This window comes from Danio aesculapii, chromosome 4 (assembly GCF_903798145.1).
Source record: "Danio aesculapii chromosome 4, fDanAes4.1, whole genome shotgun sequence".
Classification (NCBI taxonomy): Eukaryota; Metazoa; Chordata; class Actinopteri; order Cypriniformes; family Danionidae; genus Danio; species Danio aesculapii.
Window position 1 is genome coordinate 39,330,636 of NC_079438.1, and position 25,886 is coordinate 39,356,521.

The 25,886-nt window shown below is 33.3% G+C and overlaps 1 protein-coding gene across 1 annotated transcript in view; it reads left to right on the top strand.

Moving 5' to 3' along the window:
* cacna2d1a (calcium channel, voltage-dependent, alpha 2/delta subunit 1a) overlaps positions 1–25,886 on the top strand; it is a 116,083-nt gene that overhangs the window by 17,860 nt on the left and 72,337 nt on the right. Inside the window, exons 2-3 of the mRNA XM_056455625.1 lie at positions 10,976–11,057; positions 12,329–12,445. Of these exons, the coding sequence (XP_056311600.1) occupies positions 10,976–11,057; positions 12,329–12,445 (199 nt within the window). The remainder of the gene's footprint in view (positions 1–10,975; positions 11,058–12,328; positions 12,446–25,886) is intronic.

Here is a 25,886-nt window from a genome sequence, read left to right on the forward strand (position 1 = left end):
GTAAGCTAAATTGTCCGTAGTATCTGTGTGTGAACGAGAGTGTATGGGTGTTTCCCAGTGATGGGTTGTAGATGGAAAGGCATCCACTGTGTAAAACATATTCTGGATAAGTTGGCGGTTCATTCTGCTGTGGCATATTTTAGTTTAGTTTAGTTTAGTTTAGTTTAGTTTAGTTTAGTTTAGTTTAGTTTAGTTTAGTTTAGTTTAGTGAAGTACTCTTTTAACTGCTCGCATATCTCTTTGTCTGCATGAAACGAGTGCCTGACAGCATGTCTACGCAGGCTGGCTTGGTTTCAACAGTTACTAATAATACAGCAGTCTGTATTAGGAGAACATCCCTGGTCGTTCACAATGTCACTGCGACTTTGTCTAGTGCCTCCCCGTTTGGCACAGCGGGCACAAGTTGACGAAACTGTTCTGAATATAGCAAACCAGCAGAATTTGGGTTGCAGGCTGGTCACAGCGCCCCTACTCAACATTCTCCAGTGTGTGTTTTTTTATTTTGTGTGTCATCGCCAGTTAATAGAGCATGCAACTACAACACACACTAGGTTACTGCACATTAAAGGGGACCTATTATGCAAAATTCACTTCTATAAGGTGTTTTAACACAGATGTGGGTTTACAATGTGTGTAAACAACCAGGCTATAACAGATAAAATCCACACACTCCTTTTTTATAATCCCTATAAATAATAAATAGTCTCTTCAAACACATGGTTTCAGTTTTCTCTATATTCATACTGTATGGAACAGTAAGGAAGCCCCGCCCATAACTGATCTGCCTTATTAGCATATACCCTGCCCAGAGTTTCAGCAGTCCTGTTTACAAATACACACACAAGGGGCACTTCTTACTTACTTTTTGCCCCTGTAAAAAATAAATGGTAATATTTAGTTGGACTATTTACTATGCCAGATATAATAAAAAAAAATAAATGGAAAAATACATAGCACGTTACAAATAAACAACAACAAAAATTCAGCTTTTAATATTAATTTTCACAAGCAGAAATTTATATTATTAATCTGATCAGTTATTTATGTAATAAAAATATGTGAAATTGAATTCCTGCCTATTTAAAGACATAAAACATAAGTGTGGTATTATTCTGGTTTTATTATTACAGAAATTATGTTAGTAATTACACTTATGTAATGTTTACGTCAATATTTATGTCTATCAATAAATCTAAACTCTAAAAAAATTTTAGACTGCACATTTTCATAATTTTATAATGTGTTACTCACGAGTAAAGCATACAGTGTGTTCCGATCCCTGTCCTGCATGATTTGAGTAAAAAGCAGAGCGCTACACAAGCATCCACATTGTTTTTCATTTCTAAACGTCACCGTCAGAGCGAGCAGGACGGATCCTGTCAGACACGAGACCGAGGAAGAGAAAGCGCTAAGCAGATGAAGTGACAGAGACGCAGCAGGCTTGTTTATTTCTGCTCGCCTCCGTTATGTTTGATACTAGATTTTCCCTAGAGACACAATTAAATCACATCCTATTGCTTTGTGATGTACTTAAATACTGGCTGAACAAAATAAACAATAAACTATACATAAATAACGAAACTGTTGATTTATTTTATGTCTATTTTTGCAGAAATAAATAAATAAATACATTTATACATAAAGTACTTGATTTTTAGTATTTGTATTAAAAGTAAATACATTATTTATTACAGTATAGTATAATTACATTAAGTACATTGTATAAATTCAGTAAATACAGTATAAATACATTATATGTTTCAGTTAAATAATTTAAAATTATTATATTATTCACGATTATTAAATATATAGATTATGACAATAAGTGACTGTTTAATTGAATTGTTTAATTGTTTTTTATATCAGATTTTAGGATTAATCATCACAATATTTTAATGTGCCTATTTATAGCCACTGAACTGAATGATAAATCATACAAACTATAATTCAAATTTGAATATTTACATTTTTGTTTTTAATTCAGAAATGATGACTGAATGACTGCTCATTCAAGCAGTTTGTTGGAGAAACAGAGATTGAGTGAACAAATATCTGTGTTTTGAAGGTGTTTGCGCAGAGTGTGATGATTTATATATACAATGTTGATGTGCAAAAGCTCAGTTTAAGCTCTTGAAGACTTAAGCTGAGCTCTGTGATTGTGTGAATTAAGCTCAGTTTTAGTCTCTGTGGTAGCGTACACACCTGCTGCCTGCTGTCAGCTGTGTTGTCAGCTGGTTGTGTTGTTTTGTGCATCTGTGGTGTTTGTGGTCTGCTTGTACACCTGTAAATAAACTTCATTTTTAAATAGGTAGTATTGTTAAGATATCTAAAAAATACTGATAATCCTGAAAGATCAGTTTTTATTTGTCACACTGTCTTTCAAACTAATCTCTTTTTTATTCTTAAAAATAATTACATACAAATAGTATAAACAAAATAAGTATTTATGTATACAGTTTAAGGAAATATTATGAACTCAAATGTGATTTATTTGTTCTTTTCTTTTTAAAATATTTCTCAAGTGATGCAAGAACAATTTCCTTCCTTCCTTCCTTCCTTCATTCATTCGTTCATTCATTCATTCATTCATTCATTCATTCATTCATTCATTCATTCATTCAATTCCTTTTTTTAGCTTAGTCCCTTTATTATTAATCCAGGGTCGCCACAGCGTAATGAACCACCAACTTATCCAGCAGTTTTTTTATGCAGCGAGTGCCCGTCTTTACCCAAACTTTATTTATTTATAAATTAATTTATTTATTTAAAAATTATTTATTTATTTAAAAATTATTTATTTATTTATTTATTTATTTCTCAGCTCAATATTATTAGACCCCTTTATTATTTTTTGTTTGTTTTGTTTTTTGATTAGCTACAGAACAAACCCCTGTTGTCTAATGTTTTGCATAGTTAGCCTAAGCCTTTAAATTTCATTGTAAGCTAAATGCTAGTGCCTTGGAAACTAATTAGCAAAATATTATATTTTTATATTACTGTCATCATGACAAAGACAACATAAATTAGTCATCAGAAATTGTTTATTAAAACTATTGTTTACAAAATTGTTGAAAATAAAATATTTTCTTCATTAGGCAGCAATTGGGAAATACATATATAAATACATTTCACATGAAGACTAATAATTTTCCCTTAAAATGTCAATATGCATTAACAAATTAACAAATCAAAGATTTTATCAAAGAATATATATATATATATATATAAACATATGCTGGAATAGTTGGCGGTTTGTTGCTCTGTGGCAGCCTCTGATAAATGAGAGACTAAGTTTTGCAGTTGTAGTCTTAGTTAACAATAATAACTCCGATGACCCTAGAAGAAAAGAGAGCATCACTGGCAATTTGTTTGGTTCTGATTCTGAGTGATTGGATGAAAACAGTACAGTCTGCATGTCGAGTCCAATCATGTGTCTTATCTCAAAGGAAGTTTACTTTCCACACTGTTTGTTCTCAGTATGATCATGTTTAATCAGTAAATGTCTTTGTTTTTGTCTCGGCTGATAAAGTTTAATGAGCATTATAAAAATGAGTGCATTTAGCAGCACCTGTTGCACTGACCTCTGATCTGTGACTGTAGTTTGTCTTGACAGGTGCATTAAAAGCCCATTTGGTTTCTGATTTAAACAGCCCACATGGTTTCAGACAGCTGGTGAAGCGATGACATTGTGGTATAAAACTTTTTTCTGGATTTAATGTTAACAAACTATTTTTACAGACTCTAAAATGGTGGACAGTTTACATTTGCAGGCTTCTTCAAAGGTCAGATCTGTAAATACTATTTTTACAGTCTCGTCACCATTTTGTGCTCTAGATATTTAGGCCATGGTCACATAAAGCCATGTATTTCTCAAATATCGGGGACATGTAGGTCTAATGTGGCTCTGAACACAGAAACAGGCCTGTTTTCCTCAGGGAGTGAAGTTAAATAGAGAAAGAGGGCAAGAGAGGGCTTGTGTTTTTGTGTGGTACAGTTGAAACTTGCATTGATGAACATCCACTGTATGTATGTTAGGGATTGCAGACACTTTTATTTTTTTGTTGTAATATTTATGTGAATCGATTGCAGTAAAATGGATTCAATATTTTTCAGGCACATCTGTAAAGTAACAGTTTTAAGTATTTTGTTTCATTTTTGTTTCATGCCAACCCACCCCCCCCCTCCCCCATCCTTTGTATGCCTTCGAATTGCATTATGGGACTTGATATTACCTCCACACAGCGTTTTATTAACATTTGGGATGGTGTAGTACATTATGGTAGGAAAATTTGGTAATAAATTGGTAATATATTTTCTGTTGTTTTACAAACCTAATTCTATAGATATTATTACTTTTAAATATTGTTTCAAACTACTAAAATATCACTTTGTTAAACTGCGGAGTTGAATTAGAAGTCAACAGTCAACAGAGCAGAGATAAAGATCCCATAATGCAATTCATAACTGTAAATACAGCGCATACCTTCTTCAAAATATAATGACTCTCATACATTTCTTCTTAATATTGTCAGGAATATTTAGAACACTAATTGTTTGAAAACACACGATATGAAAAGTACAAAAGCTGTAGTTTGGGCAATACATTTATTTTTAAATATACTTTTGTACACTGTAAAAATGGTTTTAGTAGTGAATAAATGTCAACTGACTTTCCCTTCATTAATTTTTTATGTACATTACTATGCTTCTTTTTTCACATCTGTTATGCACATTACAGTTTAGTCATTTAGAGTTACGTCTAATATTGATAAATAATATTGCATTACTTTAGTGTCAAGTGGGTTACCACGATGGTGTTCAGGACACCTTCAATTAAATGTGCAGGATGTAAGTTTGACACCCAGTGGTTGAACTAGGTATTGCATCCAAAACAAACGCAAGTGCAAGTTGCCAGATTGAGGGCCAACAAGGCTGATTTAAATTGTGTTCTAAATAAGAGCAACATCACCTAATAGAAGGAATATTTTCCATATTAAAAGAAGTTTTTTATTCTAACCAACACCTCGAATTAATCTTTTAGAAACGGCTTCTATTTCTTACAGCTGAACAAACAGGATTAACTGACAGTGATCACCTCAGGTACACCTCATGAGTTTGAATGGTATTTTACATGACATTATTGCCATACTGCCATTTGCCATACAAAATAATCTTGAGAATAAAATAAATCGTTTGAAATTGAACTGCAGAACTGTGACTCAAAACCAACACATATCAGTGATTCAGCATGTACATTTAATAATGTTAACAAGGTTTAATATGTATTAATTACATTATAAACCCTACCATTTCGTGAGTGAGTGCATGCTCTGTGCTTCTGAATGGCTGTATTTAAATTTCTGTCGTGTTTCGTCTTGTGCAAACAGTCAAACTGTATATCACTGCAAATCTCATCACGTAGCGTGTTGTTAGGACACGGGGTTACAATGACAAAACAAAGACAGCTGTTCCGGCACGGAAATCCCATTTTCAAAGCAGAATATCTGACTTCAGTATTGTTTTTCAGATAAACAAGAATGTTCACTTGGCATGTCTCTTAAATATTTGCAATATTATGGTATTTTTATGCTTTAGAAGAGTCAAAACTTCAATACAGCACCTTTAATATGGTTCTCTGTTTGAGGATGAGGTGTTTATAACTTTCTCGCCACCACCTGCTTTTGTTTTTGTCTGTGTAACAAACCACAGCTCCATTACAGATTTCATTTTTAGAATGTACCTAAATGGTCCATATTAATACCCTAAAGATACATATTTGTTCCTAAAAGCTACAAAGGAGTACCTTTTGATGCTTAAAATGCCTGTAACTATCGACTGGAAAATGTTCTTTATTGTTCAACATCACTAACATCATGGATGGCTTAAGGTAGAGTAACTTAGCTGCAAATGTAACTTTTTGGTGATCTGTTGGGTGATCACTTTTTCTCTTTCCAATACTGAAGTATTAAAGCTCCTACACTGAAAAAAATTATTCAAAGATGATTCCTTGGATTTACCAAATTTTTTAGGTTGAGGGGTTGTAAACAATTAATTTGGGTTGAATTTAAACAAACAAATTAAGTTGAATTTTCTTAAATTTATTTTTTTTTGCTTAAATTCAACACAAATAAATTGTTTGCAACAGTTTTGCAGACATCACTTTTTTCAGTGCACACTGAAAAAAATTATTCAAAGATGATTCCTTGGATATACTCAATTTTTTTTACGTTAAGTGGTAGTAAACAATTAATTTGGGCTGAATTTATACAAACAAATTAAGTTGAACATTGCTCAATTTAATTTGTTTGTTTAAATTCAACACAAATAAATTGTTTGCAACAGTTTTGCATGCAACACTTTTTTCAGTGTACTAAGTGGAAATAATAGAAACTGATCATTTTCAGTCCGATCAGTCAACCTGATTGTTTCAATGTTTGGTAACGTCTGCAGTACAGTACAATACAGTTTAATACAAAGGGAGTTATATAAATAAATAAATAAATAATTTATTAATTTAATTTAATTTAATTTAATTTTGTTTAATTTAATTTAATTTAATTTAATTTTGTTTAATTTAATTTAATTTAATTTTATTTTATTTTATTTTATTTTATTTTATTTTATTTTATTTTATTTTATTTTATTTTATTTTATTTTATTTTATTCTTTTTTTTTTTTTTTTTTTACAGAATTAGCTTTTTAATGCCCAAAGCAAACACTAGTAAAGGGGTCTACTACTAGAGTAAACTTCTTTCTGTGTTTTTGACATCACTTATCCTACATTTACATAAACCCCACCCCTAGCCATGGCATTTTCTTCCATGTAAACTAGGCAGTTTAATCAGAACACAATAGGGCAGAAGACCAATCAAAGCCTACGCCATATTTTTGAGGGAGGGGCTTCATAGAACCAGGAAGTCAACAGACTGTATTTAGGTGAACAAATTGTTATTTATTTTTTTTAAACAAAGTATGAAAACCTCTTACAAGCACAATCAAGCTTTCGGAAATAGCCTTTTAAATGCTCTGAGTCGCCCCTTCCCCCATCTTCCCACTCCAGAAGGATCTTATCTCAGTTTTCCATCCACGGCTCCAAGTTTCCGTCCCTCTTCTTTCACCACATCCATTTCCCCCCAAGCCGTAGCGCTATAGATAGCATGTATGTTCTCTTGTTTTTATGGCTGCTGTGTTGGTTATGATCATGCTGCTGCTGTAATCTTATAAAAAGAGTTTCAATTGAGTTTCATCAGCTAAACTAAAAGAGGCTGGCAGGCTTTTCCAGTCTTCATGGCTTGTTGAATGAGCCACATTCTGGCACCCATGATCCATAACAGTGATTAGATTCAATGATTCATCTCAGCAGAAGGAGTCAAGAGAGGGAATTGATCTGGAATGAGACTTGTTTGGGTTTGAGCTGTTGTTGTTGTTGTTGTTGTTGTTGTTGTTGTTGTATATATATTGTAGTAAAATGCTGGTACTTACATATATTTTACTATTAAGTTGTCTACTACTGCATTTATTTTATTACATTTTTATTTGTTACATTTCGTTAAGATATAATTGATCAATGCATTGCTGCTAATTATTATATCTTAGGTTATGTTTATAATTTATTATTCATAGTCCAAAGATTTTATTAAACTATATATTTGATTATTTAATTCATATACTTTTTGTGTTTTCAAAAGATTATATGGGTTTTAATGACTAATAAATATTATATGTCTGTTTTGCTTGTCAATCATTTATTGTTTTATTTGTTTAATAATTTTTCATTTGTTATTTTGACATTTAAATAATATGTAAATAATTATTTTATTTTAATTGATATTTAAATGATTTATAATTAATAAATAATGTAATAAATTATAATAATAATGTTAATAATGTTAACATAAATAAATAATGTAATTTTTGCATTTATTATTTATAATATTTATAATTATTTATTTATGATAAATAAACTAATAAACAGATAGATAGAGAGATAGATAGATAGATAGACAGACAGACAGACAGACAGACAGACAGACAGACAGACAGACAGACAGACAGACAGACAGACAGACAGACAGACAGACAGACAGACAGACAGACAAATAAACAACAACCACCAGTCAAAAATAAACATTTTTATGCAAAATTTGTATGTAAAGATTGATCTTATAGATGAAATGCATGATTGAAAGCATTCAGGATTGATCCACTTCAAGAAGAATCCACATTATATTGTAATAAAGTCATCATAACTATAACATAACAGTTTGTTATATTAAAAACAAACATTAATGTTATTTTTAAGCGTTATTGAATGCGCTTCCATATGTTACACAATAATTGGCAGCTGTTACTGTTTGATTAAAATAAATACAATTTTAAATATCTGAACAAGATATATTTTATTCATGCGTTTAACAGTTCGTGTGTCATGAGTCTGTTTTTAAAATTATAAGAAGTAACATCAGGCATACTGTAAATACACTCATATCAGTCTTTCCTGAAGCTGAGGCCTCATGGCTAAATATACTGCACTCCACTCGTGGTTCCTCGTCTCGGCTTACACTGTTTTTTTTAAATAGCAAAACATTCCCACAAGAACCATCCAAATCCATCACCCTCCAGCAAAAGGGAATTTACTGTGGCCTTTGGTTTTGTCAGTTTTATACTGCAAGGCATCTTGCATACATCCAACAGGCTTTACTGCCACTTGTATCACAGTGAAGAGATTGATAGTGTTGGTGACAGGAAAAGCCTTTGATTTTGGATTCTTGCACAACATTCACATCCCACCCTTAACACCTCTTTTTCTCTGAGTCTGTTTCTGTAAATTTGTAGTGCCCTTAGATGGTGGCTTCATGCATGCTGTCAGCTCAACCCTTTTAGATTTATGTTGAGTGTGTAAAACAGCAGGTGGCTGGTCAGCAGTGGGCTAATCTGAGACTGTGGGTGTGGTTCAAAATGTATAACGATTAAAATTGTATGAAGACCCCGTCATCTGTCCACGTTAAAGGGGTAGTTCACCCAAAAATGAGAATTCTGCCATAATTTACTCACACTTTACTTGTTCCAAACCAGTTTAAAGTCAGCATGAACCGAAATCTGTGACTCTTTTTTGTTGTTGTTGTTGTTGTTTATATTGTGATGCAGTTTCTAGGGAAATAAAATATTAAATGAGAAATCAGTGGGTGTGGCTTGTTTTTCACACTGTGAGCTGATTGGATGTAGTAAAGTAGGCATTTCATTTAGAAAGATCAAGAAAATGGTTTTAGAAGTGTTATTACAACCATCGTTAGTTATCACCATTTCTGTTCGTTGTCAAAATTGACAGTTGGAGGGGCCTCAGATATCTCAGACAGGCCGAATCTGAGAGTTTAACTAAAAAACCAACAGGAAGTGCATCTTCAGATTTTAATTTTAGATTACACGCTAAATTTATATTTCTTATTGACATGCACAGATGAATTGTTGACCAAAAAACTAGCAATGTGAGCTGACAAAATCATATGGTTAGTTTTGATTTCATTTGTATTTAAATTCTGTTGAACACAAAAGAAGATATTTTGAAAAATGCTGGAAACCTTCAACCATTGACATATGTACATGGCAGAAAAAACAAATACTATGGAAGTCACTGTTTAAAAGTTTCCAGCATATTTCAGAATATCTTCTTTTGTGTTCAACATAACATACTAGTATGAATGAATAGTATTGTGACATAAATACATAATTATATCGTAATTATAATTATATGTAATTATATATTACCACAGAAAGGTTTGACCACATTGGCATTCGAAATTTCAAAATATGTATATAATACATTTTTTATTAAGTGAGCTGATCAACAGTATGTAAGAACAATTGGAAGTCCATTTAATATTGAAAGCTGAACGTGTATTGCACAGGCAGTAATATAAAAAGTGATATATATGATATATAATTGATTATTATTTTGGAGGTGTTTTTTGTGTGAAATTACTACAGTAGAGCAGTACACTAATATAACTACTAGTATTGGTTTTGTACATTAGTTGCATAACATGAACTAAAGAGGACCAAAAAATTATATGAGTATTCGATTTGTTTTGTCTGTGGAAAAAGACTATAGAAGAATAGTACCAGAACATTGTCTTGGAACATGTGAACATGAGTAACAGTACTTTTTAGTTGTACTGGATAAATAAGTACATTAGAAGCTTAGTGGATTATGTCCTTTTAATAAAAATGTTCAAATTGATGTGATATTAAACTTTCAATGTTATATGAAACTTTTTTTTTTGTAATTTCTGAATGAAATTGGTTTCTTCTATATTTCTTGTGTACTTTTTTCACTTTTTTCCACTCACCTGGATTTCTAAATTTGATGCTTTGTGAAAAGTTACCAGACACAATGGAAACAGATGAGAATTGTTGTCATTGTTTTCTTATTGTGACATACTGACATATCTAAGAGAAACCTCTTATTGGTGGGATATCCATTGAAATGATGTGTTATCTACTGTAAGAGTTGTCTATTTTAATTGCATGGTTTCACTGTGATTTCTATTGTCATCACTTGATTAGCAGGATTGTTCAAAGGTTATTTCTTTTCATTTTTTGAAAGACAATTGAGGGGATGGTTCACCCCAAAATAAAACTTCTTTCGTCATTTACCCATTACTTGTTTACATTTTTTGTTGAACACAATAGAGGATGTCTTGAAAAATGCTAAAATAAACTTGAGGCAGCCATTGACTTCCATTGTTGTTTTCCCTGCTGCGGAGTCCAATGGTTACAGGTTTCATCAAAATATCTTTTTTTGGGATAAAAAAAAAATCATAAAGATTTGAAACCACTTGAGGGTGAGTAAATAATGAGTATGTTTTCATTTTTAGGTGAACTATCCTTTTAAGGAACAGTGTAAGAAACCAACAATGAAAGAAACCTTTGATTGTTATTCACCACTGATCATGTGATTTGTCCTTCGTGTTTGCAGGACCCGGAAATGGGCAGAAAAGATGCAGGAAGACCTCGTGCAGTTGATCGATACTGAGAGCGGTATAAAAGAGCTCAAAAAAGTAGGAGCACACAATTGTCTTTCAGCATGCCCAGTCACCTGTACCAGTATGCATTTAATAGTACTGTATGCGATTTCCTGTGTTCTTATTCAAAACGTTTCGTACAAAAAACTGCCTGTTTGTGGTGTCATTATGACTTTACTGATAACACCTGGTGAAATGTTGGATAAATATAATACAACAAGACTGCATTTATTTCATGAATATAATTGTGAAGTGCTTGAGTCTTGATTTTCCATGTTGTTTCTTATTGCTGCACAGAGTGAATAGGTCATTCAATTGATTCATTTAATAATTTCAACTAATTAGTTTAACTTCATAAACTTAGTACTTAATTTTGCTTAACGGGACCTATTATGCAAAAAGCACTTTAATACGGTGTTTAAACACAGTTGTGTGGAAACAGTCTGTGAATATAACCAGCTTCTACTGGTCTAATTTCTGCATTTTATTTTTCATAATGACACTTCATAGTCACACTTCTACAGAAACACTTTGGCTGACATTCTCTCTTTGTACATGTCATCAGAGGGGAAAAGCCCGCCCCATTAATGACAATCTCAACCTCATTTGCATTAGCATAGGATGTTATCTTGTTTTTGAATCTGTTATGCTGACACATAGGCATTTGAAGCTCCACCTTCTTTTTCAATGAGGGCTGGGAGCGCAACCTCATTTGAATTTAAAGCGGCAGTCACCAAAATGGCACAATTAGGATCAAAGCCTAATAGCGGCAGTTTCAAATAGTTAAAAAACATTTTTCGTAGGGTGTTTTGTGCTGAAACTTTACATACAGTGGTGGCACTTTTAGCTTAGCATAGATAATTGAATGGATTAGACTATTAGCATCTTGTTATTATCTTTATTTTTTGGTATCTAATTTCTGATCCATTCATACCAGTCTATCTTGAGTATTCATATTTTACTGGAGACCTTCTAATTAAAAAATAATTGCCTGTTTGTTTTAGTCTGAAAACAATATACATTTACATAGAGAAGTCAATTTTAATTACAGTCAAGTCAAGATTAATTACAGCAGCAAGCAAAAACTTTAGATATTAAATCTTGCTATTTATATTTTAAACTAATTAGATTTGTGGGTGAGATTTTCAAAAACACACTTCGTCTGTTAAGGCTACGACTCCACAAGAATTCTATCTTTTTTATTTCTTCTTTTTTTATATATCTGCTTGAAAGTAATGGATTTTGAAACAGATGTAAGGAAGTAAACTTAGAATCTTTAAACTCCTTTTCTCCTCTTTCTTTCTCAGGTTTTCAATGATTTTCAGAGACATTATACTGTGAGGCAAAACAATCCTCGACAACTGGTGGAAAAAGCATCACATGAAATTGAAGAATTTCTAGCCAATCGCTCCAAAGCTCTAGAAGTAAGTATTATGACACTTCATCAATGTAAATGCGCTGAAATTTGAATGCAGATTTGAGTTGAATCCTTAATTTTCAGTGGTTTGAAATTACGTACTTTCTACTCTTGCTATTTCAGCTATATATATTTTGAATAATTTTCCTTATACATAAAAAACACAGATGACCTATTCAATTTAAATGTGTTTCAGATCATCATTTGCTTAAACTAGAAAAGTAAACACATACTTATGAAAACAATTTTTAATACAACATTTTATGTCATTCTCATTAAGTTTATTAGAGAATGCCAGCCATAAGCAATATAATGAGGTCTTGTGTCAGAAATGTATTCTTGTATAAAAACAACAATACAAAAAACTACAATATTATACACACAGAAGTTGTAATTGTGGTACATTTTTAAAGTTACACACTTGCATCTAAAGGATCTATATCGACACCTTAAATGTACACTGAACATAAAATGTACATTTTATTACAAAATAAAAGTACTAAAGTGTATCTTTTGAAAAAATACTGCTTCAGACAGATATGTTTCTTTCTGAGAGTTACCACTTGAAAAAGAATATTTTATTTTTTTATTTTATTTTATTTTATTTTATTTTATTTTATTTTATTTTATTTTATTTTATTTTATTTTATTTTATTTTATTTTATTTATTTTATTTTATTTTATTTTATTTTATTTTATTTTATTTTGTCACACTTTACAATAAGGTGCCATGAGTCAATGTTAGTAAATGGGGTATATGCACACAGACTTTTCATTTCAGTCAGCCAGCCCCAGGGCTTCCGGTGAATTGTCATCCCTTACAAAATCGCTGTGTTTAAGATCTGATACTTTAAAAACTGAACTACACTATTACAATTTACTATGATCTTTTATGTGAAGCTGCTTTGACACAATCTGCATTGTAAAAGCGCTGTACAAATAAAGGTGAATTGAATTGAATTGAATTGATTTCTTAAAAAAAAAAAAACAGCGATCTTCACTGCCTGGCTGAGATACAATATAAAGTGCACTACTTAAACAAGAAGCTTAAACAAGAAGCACTGCATTAAATTTTATTATTCCGGACATTAATTTTACCCCAATATTTTAGGAGTTTCTATGGTAGCGTGCTTCTTATGACAAAGTCTTTGTTTAAATGGTCTTTCGTCTCTTTTTACGCTTTAACAACCAAATGGTTGTTTAAGTCTATTTAACTGATTACATTTGAATTACATTAAAACATTGATGCTGTAGAAGAAACCTTATGAAAATAGTCCCATAAACCTTTCACTGGAAGTTCATCATTGGCTGAAAAACACTAGCTGTGCATATAGCCCATTTATTTACTAAAATGAAGTAAGAAAAAACAATACTTGTACAGCATTTACTGTATGAATCATAGGTCAACATTTACTATTAAAATTCAAAGTTGTGCTTGTTAACATTAGTTAATACCACAAACAACTGTATCTTCATTAACTAATGTTAACAAAGATGAACAAGTACATTAATAAATGTATTGTTCATCATTTGTTCATGTTTGTAAATGCTGTACATAATCTAATATTAACTAATGGATCCTTATTGTAAAGTGTTTTTATTTTACAGTGTAGTGTATCCTAAGCTCTTTAGTGTTCCAAAAATAGCCAGTTTCTCTCTATTTAGCCCTTCCAACAATTTATATTGGTAGCAAATTAGATCTGACAGCAAGATCCAGCTTGGATCGATTTGCATTGATCCAGCTTTGATAAAACTGGCTCCTGCATGTTGGCAGGGCTGAAAGTTAATTAGTTTGTCGATATGCTCTGCCTTTTTGGGTTTCTTCCATGATAAACTGTACGACACACACTGGTAAACTACTGTATGTTTCAAGAGTGTTTCACATTAAGGCAAGATGCTGAAAAAAAAAAAGAAAAAAAGACTTTTCTAGTTGATTGATTACACCCATTGCAAACATTTATTGGTCACACTTTACAGTAAGGTTTCATTAGGTAATGCATGTACTAACATGAACTAATGATATAAATAATGAACTTGTACAGTATTTATTAATCACATTTCAACATTTTCTAACAAATTATTAAAATCCAAACATGTTAACATGAACTAACAATGAACAACTTTATTTCCATTAAAGGAAAGATAAAGGAGTGCAAAATCCCACCTTCAGATTGAAAGCCACTAATAAAAGGCTACATTCTTAACAAATGGCAAGCAGAATAGGATCAGTGCTTAAAAAAATAAACTTTTTTGAAAGCACTTCTCATTTTATTTCAGATATTTTCTTTCCATCGGACTTAAACGACATAAGCTTAAAATCTCCAAATTGTCAGGTGCATGTTTTTGCTTGCTAAATGTCCAAATAATCATTACAGTGGTTGATTTTCTCCAAAAGTGAAGAGATGGAGTGTATTGTATGGTTCAGCTGATGTTATAAAAGTTGAACTTTTGCTCCTGAATATGGCCGACTGTGTGGAGCTGCTTTATTGCCGAGCATTAAACACATGGCTGACAGCTCACCCTGATGACTAAATGAAGTATTGACCTTTCGCTCGCTCTCTCTCTTTCGCGCCATCCTTTCCTTTTTTCGTCTCCTCTGTCATGCTTAATTGGTCTGAATTAAGTGCTCTTGTTTTAATGGATATGGAAGCATCGGTGGGCTTCATATGATGGAAATAACTGCTCTTAGGTCATTAGATCTGTAATAGTCGGCTGCGGCGCGGGGACAGCTTGGCTCTTTGCTTTCCTGTCCATTTGTGTGTTTATTTTCGGCAGATTGTCTCTACACCTCCAATCACAAAAGCACAGACTGGACACTGTCCTCATGTTACCCTGGCTAAAAAAAAGTGTTTTCCACCAGCACAAACACAGATAACAACACCGCTTGCTTTTTCTCTCGTCTTCCTGAAAAAATAAATAAATAAAAGGATTTGCGTGACTCATTCAAGTTGTGTTAGTCAATTTTCTTGCACTTCCTTGCTATAATTAGGCGACTCACAAGTACATCAAGTTTGGCAACTGCAGTGAATCAAGAAGCAAATGCATTAAATTGAATTCATTAAAAGCTGCTAATTCAGATAGTAAATGTTGTTGTTGTTGTTGAACACTGAAGTGGAACTGAAGTTTGAAATTGGTAAAATGTTGGTTAAACTGAAGTCTCTTATGCTGTGTGTAATATCATTGCTTCTGTTGAAGCCATGGTACGGTAGCAAATTTGATTATTATTCCAGAATGAGAGGTTAGTATCGGACTATTATCGGACTAGAAAATAGCAACTTTTTATTTGCCGTCAGTCTTAGTAGATGATGTAATTAGAGAAGAGTCTTTAAAAAGCAAAACTATTAAAACTTTTTGGACTTTTTTGAGCAAGATGCTAATGGTCTAATCTGATTCAATGATCTATGCTAAGCTAAGCTAAAAGTGCTTCTGCCAGACTCCTGAGATCAGCTAAATGGATTAAAAATGGTAAAACTCAACTCTTGACCTCTAGAGAGTGGTAAAATCAGCCTATTTTCCAAAAACAAAAGTATAGTGTTCCTTTAATGTGTCGCGCTTCTATATTTTTGAGTTCATTTGCATTAAGCTAACTTGATTTTGCTGCTTAAAGAAATGTTCCACATTTTTGTGCTCATTTTACAAGTCTCCTAGAGTTATGAAAGATTTATATTTTCTAGATCTATATTGCTAGGAATTATACTCTCATTCTGGCATAATAGTCAAGAAACTCTGCTGCTGCACCAGGCGGAGTGAAATTTTATGCTTATGGGAAGCTTATGGGAATGGACTAGGCCTGCACGATATATTGTTTCAGTATTGATATCGCAATGTGCAGGATCTGCAATGTCAAGTTGTCATTATAGTCAACCAGGAGCCACAGTTGAAAACATATGTCATGTGTAGAGTCTTTGCAAAGTTTAACTATAAAGTGACTAAAATGTTCATCACCTGTGTGTGCTTTTAAGGCCTTTGTAAGCATTTCAATCCAGTTTAAAGCATTCAGGCACAAGGAATTATGATGTTTAAAACTAAATATTATATTTATGTATACAATGAAGACTGTACAGTGTTATTTTACATTTGATTATTTCCTAGACTACCAGAAAACCATAAAATACTGTTTATTCGAATCAGTCTAACATTACGAATTCTTTTCAAATAGAGGCATTCATTTCATCTCGTGAAAGTACACTCAATATAGCAATATGTATCGCAGACAAAAAAATAATGCAAAGTTTTTTTCCAATATCATGCAGCTCGAGAATGCAGTTTTCAGAGGGTGCCTTTAAACCATGGAGACATACTGTAAGAGACGTGCTGTTGCTCCATCAGATAACACAAGAGATTTACAATGGTTTAAAGCAGGGGTGGGCTGGGCAAACTCGGTCCTGGAGGGCCGGTGTCCTGCACAGTTTAGCTCCAACTCTGATCAAACACACCTGCTTATAGATAATAAGTGATCTTGGAGACACTGATTAGCATGTTCAGGTGTGTTTGATTAGAGTTGAAGCTAAACTATGCAGGACATCGGCCCTCCAGGAGCGAGTTTGCCCACCCTTGGTTTAAAGTGTTCTATTAACAAACCAACCTTTTCCATTCATGGATTTACAGTTAACAATAATCCTTATAAACAGTTAATTCATAAAATACATAATCTAATGTTGCGGATCAATAAAATAAGCCCAACACATAATGATCCATGCATAATGATCACTGCTAAGGCGTTTATTTTATATGTAAACTATAAACATAAATAAATAATGTACACGCTAGAAAATTATGTTTGTTGTTTGCTCAAACTGCTTATTTAAAATGAACTCAAACAACACAATTCTTTAGTTTTTTTGGGGAAAACATAATTGTTTTATGTTCAGTCCACTTAAATTTTGAAAAATCTAGCAAGTCAGCTTAATTAATTTATGTTGTCCCAGCACAAATCGATTGTGTTGAACCCAGCATTTTTACAGTGTAAATTAGTTTATTAGTTCTGTTTAACACAAAAGGAGATATGTTGAAGAATGTTGAAAACCTGTAACCATTGACATGTATAGAAAAAACAAGTACTATAGAAATCAATGGTTACAGGTTTTCGTAATATCTTCTTTTGTATTCAACTGAATAAATAAAAAAACTCAAGAGGAGGAGTAAATTGATTACAGAATTAAAATTTTTGGCTGAATTATCCCTTAATTGCCAATTTGAAAATGGCTTTGCCTTTCTTGTAGAGCCTCTTCCAGCGCAGGTGAGTTACATCAGTGAGCTTACTGTATCTTGCTGTTCATGTTCCTGTTGTTGTTTTGGGAGTGACCCCTATGGCCACAGATCACGTCTTGTCCTGATCGATATCTGCTGGATCGGCTCTGACTGATCCGGAGGCCAAACGTGACTGTGGGCCGCTGTGCTCGGATTAGACTGATGGATTGATTGGCAGCTCAGTTAAGTTGATCAGTGGGTGTCTTTAATTTGGAGGCATCCGTCATCAGCTGTCTGTGCGGTCGATGTGAGTTAGCGGAGGTTGCTTGACGTGAGGCCAGGATGCTGGAAACTGAAGGTGCTGCTGATGGAGAGCGCGTTTGCTTTAACGTCAGTCAAAACACCCAAACAGCCTAAATGTCTCGCATCTGCCCCTCTCTTGACTATTTCAATTATAGCAATTCAGCCTGCTAGCGTGAAGCTTGCTTTTTCAGTCTCTGCTTTCTTCCTGCTCTCTTTCTTGTTAACAAGCGGTTTTTGGACATTGGTTCATGCCTGTTTTTATGCTACTGACACTTCCATTAATTGTACATACTGTAGTATTGTTCAAAATAGAAATGTTACCCTGGAGCACCAAACCAGTATTATGTTGCACTGGGAATAAGCAAGATACACTGTATAAATCAAAATGTGCCAGAGATGATCATTAGGTAAAGATCATGTCTAATGAAAACATTTTTTTAAATGTATTTCTGTAAATGTATTAAAACTTAATTTTTGATAGTAGTCATTTTTGTTAGTAATATGCATTCTAAGAACTTGGTCAACTTTAAAGGTGATTTTTTTTTAAACCCACATGATTCTATGTTTTTAAATAGTTGTATCTTGACCAACTATTGTCCAGGTGTAACAAAACATACATCAAGGGAAAGCTTATTTAGTCAACTCAGGTGATACATTAATCTTAATTTTCAAAAATGAACCCTTATTTGTTGTAAAATGATTGATTTTCTTGGTCATTGGTTTATTTTCTGTTTATCTCAAGTAATCATTGAATTTTGTTTAGTTTGTCCCCTTTAACCAATCTTAGTTTGTCAAATCTTTTTAAGCTATATACTGTATTTCACGTTGTACTGTAAGTAGAAGATTCTGTATGATGAAACATTAACATCATTCTCAGAAATTTTTTCTTTATTTTGCTAACTTTTACAAATTGTTATACTTTGGTGTAAAGTGTGCTGTTTTCTCTTTTTTTATATTTACTCAATATTGTTTTTGGCCAGATACTTTGACACAGTATCTGCACTTTTAAGTATAATTTTTAAGTAGTTTTGGCCTAACAGTGGCCTAACAATTGTTGATTATGTTTGTTAAGCTTAAGAATTCAAGGTGTCACAAGATATACCTTGCGTCGTAAATGTATAAAAAATATAAATTCACAACATAAAACCATACTTAAATATACATTTGACCGCAGTTTCTAGGTAAAGTGAATGCTATGGAGTAGTGCGACACCATCAACTTTAGTTCCTTTTCACATTAATGGTATTTACAGGGACATATTATATTTGTATGCAGTTGTTTGCACAACACCATATAAATAGCACAAAATAGTAGGGATGCTCCGTTCATGATCATTTTTGAGGCCGATATAGAGTACCGATTTCTTGTCATCGAGATCGACCGATACAGAGTACTGATTGTGATGCTTCATGCTAATGCAAAAAGCACGTTTCCCTTGAAGTATGACACTTAAGTGGAAAACTCTCCTTACCTAAAAGAATAAATAAAGAATGTTGCATATAATCCCTTAAACATGTCTCTTATAACCATTTAGTGTGTGAATATCCTGGTCAGAAGCAGCTTTACAGAACAAAATAGATAAAACAGATAACAAAATTGGTAGGAAAATTGATTGACAATGCAATTTAAAAACATTGCAAATAATGGAATAATCGTCTATGTATCACTAAACAAAAAGTTTGGAGAATTTATATCTATTCATTTAACCCAACTACTGTAATGCTTAAAACATCGATGTGCCTCTCCCGATCTATTCTCTGATTTGTGGATCTCACGGAGCAGCTATGAATATGCGGAATGCTCGCACAGCTTCTGGTAGAGGTCATAAGGTTGGAGGAAACACTAGTCACAGCAGCGCAAAACACTGTATGTACAATGGTTGCAACAACTTGCTCACGCGAGTCATGCCAATAAACTGTCTAAACAGAGGTCGCACCTTATCTGTATATATTTGAACTGCTGTGTCGAGAGCCATTGTAAAATCGTTAACAAACACTTGCGATAGGTTCGTGAAATCGGCGAGACTGGCGAGTACCGTTCGAGTCATAAAATGTGATTATCGGACGATACCGATCTCTAACCGATTGATCGGAGCATCCCTACAAAATTTGCATACATGTATCTCTATGTGGACAAATTTTTATGAATGTGTAATAAAAGAAACGTACAATCAAATGTACTCCAAGTAACATATTTAAGATTTGCAAAAAATGTAGACAGCGCCCTCTAGTGAATTTGTCATCTGAAACGTGCAGCAAAACGTACGCAGAAAATATTTTATGTATTTCAGTAAATGTAAATCAGCATTTAATTAAGTATTTTGTAATTATGTATTAATTAACATTTGATTGCTCATTTGTTTATTTGTTTGTCCATTCATAATAGTTTCTAATTAGTTTTGATGATTATTGTAAGACACTTTTTTGGTAATTACAAAATCGCCCAAACTGTGGATTTAAACTACATTTAATGAATTAATTTCATGACAAGCGCCATGTACACATAAAACCAAGCCTAATCTACACCATATTTAGTGGTCTACTTCTTACATAACCAGACTGAAATTGAACCTGTTGGTGACTCATTTAGCACAGTCTACATAGACACAGTTACATAAATAACACTACTTGATTTACACCGGTTTCTAGTGGACTCTCTGAGTATAGTACTCCATTCTTAGTCTACCTTTTGCTTTTATGAGCAATTAAATTTAGCTTTAATTCCTTAACATGCCTTTTGCGCCAGGAGTGAGTCAATAAAACCTTATAGTTCTGTCTTTTGTGAGCTGCTCTTATAGTGCTGGATTAAAGCCGATGTGTATGTATGGCAATTCAAAGTATCTGCTTCTCTGTTTTTATGAAAGAAAGAGTCGCTTTCAAAGTGATCTGAGAGCCCAACTGCTAAATGCTGCATCAAAAGAGGGTGCAAAATGAAAAGCGGGACAGAAAAGAGAGACGCAGAGCCACTTGCATCCATCAAAAGGGAAAGAACAGATGGAAAGGAAGGCTGTTTGTTTGCTCTCTCTTTGATACGGCAGATAAAACAGCACCAGGCAGTTCAGTCGCTGATTCATAGACAGCTAAATATCATTAGAGCTTCTGGAAACTAGATTGCAGTCTCTCAAGGGCCAATACTGTACACACCAAATTTATCTCCAGCAGCCCCTTTTCTCCACTCTCATTGCACTCGTTTCTTTTCCGATCTGTCTTTCTCTTCATGATGTGTGATGAAGGGCTGCAGAACTTCAGGTTACCATGTTAAGCATTGGCTTTATGTTGTATGGTCACAATGATGTACAGGGAGGGAAGGAAAGGGGTGCAATTACTTTTGACCGATGAGAGGATGGTGTCTTTTTAAGCATTACCCACTTCTGGCTCTTTCTTGTTATTCAAGTAATAAATTATTCAGCTTTTTTTGCTTTCTGTTTCTGTTGATGGAGAGTAAAGGTCAGCTTTAGTTAACTGCTCCCACAGGAATGCTATACTATAAAGCGGACTCCACAGATTGGTATGTACTGTATATAATTTTCAGCATTGTGTAATAATTAATGCACTGTTTGTTTCATTGTAGATGGTAAAAATGATATGGTACTCAGATATAAATTAAAATATTCATCTATGAATCTTTAATAGTGTTGATGATTGTATATAATATGATTTTTATATTGTAAGATTATATATTGTAAACTCAAATGAGTTGAGTGACAACGGGTTGAGGATCCTTGTGCACGTTTGTTTAAGACTCATAGTCAAACAGGCAATAATCAAAAACAAGCGCAAATGGGTACAAACAAGGAAATCCGGAAGTGTCGTCAGGTAACAGGCAGCTGGTCAATACGGGCAACAAACAGGGTAAACGATTAAACAAAGTAAGGGTCAAAATACGTAGAAATTTTACCAGGGAATGCTTTGTAATGTTACAGGGTGCTTACCAAACAAGACTCAGCAATGAGAGTGTCAAAGTGAGCCGAATATATGTGAGTGTAATCAGTACAAGAGCAGCTTCAGCTGTATGAGTGTAATCAAATGAGACCTGGAACAGGCGTGTGTGTGTGTGGTGCATGACAGGACTTGTAGTTCACATGGAGACAGGATTGTAGTCTGTGTGAATGTGAATGTTCTCCTTGTTCAATGAGGTTTAGATCACTGTTGATCATGACATATATAATATTTATTATGTTTATGATACATATAATTATCAAGCAATAATAATAATAATAATAATAATAATAATAATAATAATAATAATTATTATTATTATTATTATTATTATTATTATTATTATTATTATTATAATAATTATTATTATTATGATGATGATTATTATTATTATTATTACTACTATTATTATTGTTATTAATAATAATATCATAAATATAGTATCACTTCAGTTAAAGTAATAAAGATATTAACTGTTTATTAACTGTTTATTAGTACTTATAGACAATAATCTTATTCTATATCCCTAATACTATCCAATACCTAAACCTAGCTTCTACCTACTACAAATGATAAATAAACACATAATTAGTATTTTATTGAGCTAAAAGTCATAATAATAATAATAATAATAACAATAATAATAATAATTTTAGCACACAGTATATAACAATAATTTATATTTTCTTTATTTCTTCATCCCTAAGCTGGCTGTAGTCTTACTCAATTACTGTGAAAGTCTAGACTGACTGATTAGATTGTAGGAAGGAGAAGTGCACCTTGGGAAATGTACTGAATTAGTCACTCAATGTAATGGTGTTGTAGAGTGAGGTCTTGAAGGACAGAGGAAGGGGATGACGTCAGCCTACAAAACCCATAAGCATCCAAGAGCCTCTCAGAGGACAAACGGCTGTCAGCAATATAACATGACAAATAAATGAACTGAGTAAGCTGCAGAAATGACTGTGAATCAACTTTAAAATTATCCTCTTTGTGTATGTTTTTGTATGTGATGTCTGTCAGATTCCCAGTACTGGGTTGCCGTTGGAAGGGAATCCACTGTCTAAAACGTATGCTGGATAAGTTGGGGGTGTATTCTGCAGTAATGACCCCTGATAAATAAAGGGACTAAGCAGAAGTAAAATGAATGAATGAATGAATGAATGAATGTCTGTCAGAAAATCCAAACCATGGCTTTTCCTCCACCTTTCTCTGAATTACACACTTTGGGTTCAGTCTTTCCTGAAGAACCATATACATAATGTTTCCAGTTGGACCTCACACAACTAAATTAAACATGCTTTCATTGCTTTGCATCAGTTTTCTGTCCACACAACATACTTATCAGCAAAGGCTAATCTGGCATTTGGATTCTGTTTTAATTACCCAAATGCGTGTTTTAAAGCTCAGTTTTATATTTTAATCTTTTTATTTTAAATATTTAAAGTCATTTATGTTCTGCTGTGCATCCCTCTGTGTGTAAAAAGCAGCATTTTTTTATTTTTAGACCAGCACACCCATGCACGCAGGACATGAAAATGATACCTGGGATGAAACTAGCAAAAAAAAAAAAAACAAGCACTTGTTTTGCACCAGATGTGTGATAGGACCCTTAAGGCTGAATTAGGGGCTGATCGCACCGAACGCACTTTTACGTTCCAAAAATGTGCACCGCAATGCTTTTTTGATGACAAGAAGTGTGGTGCACATTTTATGTCGCTTGGCAAAGACTGAATCAGCTGCCTATTGTGCACGAGTGTTGCTGTTGATATTGGTATAATTTTAATATAGAATAATATTATAATATTCAAGATTTGTCATACAGTCATACAGCTCCGGATAACTCAACACAGTAACCACTAGTCTTTCCTCCATCTTTAAAAGTGTCTGTAGTTATCTTGACAGCACAAACACTGCTGTCACCTCAATGGAAACCATGCCTCTGCTTTCATTTGATTAGAGAATGAAAAAGACTCAACAGACGTAACACGATTTTTACGCTCAAAGTTGACTTTTAAGCGCAAAACGCTCGCGGTCATTAGTGAAACCTTCAAAAAAGGCACCTCTTCACACAAAAAGCATGTTCGGTGTAATCGGCCCCTTATGCTTCTGTGTTGAGTGATCGCAGTGACCCATAGCGCATTCATTGTATGTAGCTGTGGATTTATACTTCTGCATTGCAGTAACACTTCCGAAATGCTAGCTTACAGTGGGGTTTTATTGTTTCTCTGTGGTGTGTCTCTTCACAGGTGTCTTGTTTACAAAGGAAATACCTGTATAGCTACCTTACTGTACAAGTAGCTCAAACTTACTCATTTAGAGGCCATGACGAAAGGTATGCGGCCATTGGTATGGGCCATTCGTGTGTACTCGATACAGAAGTATAACCCAGCCTTTACAGTTTCGTATGGGTATATTTTATGATGAGCAATATTAGTTTTATACAGCCAAGGAATTGAAAACAAAATAAAAGGACATGGATTAGATTTCTAAGAAACTAGTCTTACACACCAGCCATGGTTTAGGAAATAAAACATCGAAACATTGTTTTTTGGTGTGGTAACCAGTGCTTAATTTGTAAATGAATAATTCCCAGAACAAAACCACAAAGTAAAAGTTACCATGACTGATGTCCACCACACAATTTCAGTTTTCCCGTAACATGACGTCATTAAACAGCAAAAAAAAAAAAAAGAGCATCACATTTCGGAATGTTTTTTAATTATTTAGTACCATATAACGTTATAGGTCAGTCATAGATAATAAAAACATGTAGCTACATACATAAATCTTATGAACTATCGCTATTCAGTTCACTTCACTATTATAAGCCAAGTGAAAAAAATAATAATAAAATGACTCACTCAGTATAATCTTCAGGATTATAACAAGACAGTTATCCCTTCTGTCATGTTTTTACGTTCGCTTTTCTTCTGTCTCTTGCTATCCTGATCCATTCGCGCAGTTTCATCTTTTTCGAGATCTCTTTTAATAAGGCTCATTATCAGATTTACTCGTGATTTAAAAAAAAAAATTTAAATACTGACTGCCTCTTTGCCATTTTGAAAATACAAATATTATTTAGGTTGGCCGCTATACCATTTTTATTTTCGCTGCTCACTACATGCGAAACAATCACCAACCAATGAGAGTGATTGTAAATATAAGAAAGCCGATTGGCTGAAAATATTGAGGAGGGCCAGTAGTTAAACGTGACTTTTGCTTTAGCTTGGGCATGGTGACTACCATAATGTGTGTCCGCGCCCACACAATCCACACAGCCTTCACTTGCACTCATTCAAGTTCTCTCTCTCTCTTACACACACATACATAGGTATCCACCATGCACAAGTTAATGCTGCATCCATTAAAATAATTACCAGAATGCAAAACACGAATATCTGATATTTTCCGGAAAAAGATCCAGCAAGATCCGGCTCAAATTAAGCACGGGTTGTTACCATAGTATAAGTATAGTATAACCAGCGTTGGGGAAAGTTACTTTTGAAAGTAATGCATTACAATATTGTGTTACTCCCCAAAAAAGTAACTAGTTGCGTTACTTTTTATGGTAAGTAATACGTTACATTACTTTTGAGTTACTTTTTATTACCTAACTGAGGCTTGATCTCTTTCAGAACTATTTTTTTTCTTTCTTTTTTAAATAGAGAAGCTCTGCAATGCACAATGTGCTCTAAGTATAAACTACACCTACATTTACCTTTAAAAAACACATTAAAAATGTTGGGATGTGTTACCCCAACACATAACTAACTATACACTATAGTATGACTGACTTTGATCCATTGAATTATTATAGAAAATGATCTTACATAATCAGCGGGAAAAAACCTGACTGTTCTGTTTCAGTTATACTACCATAAAAACATCATCACCTATTTTGCATAATCAGGTTCTATTGGCTGCCGATGCTTTGCTACTGTATCTTGGCTAAACACCCAGGCGCTGCTAAACTTAGCCCTATACCACCTGTTTCCAGCAAATTTGATAGGAAAC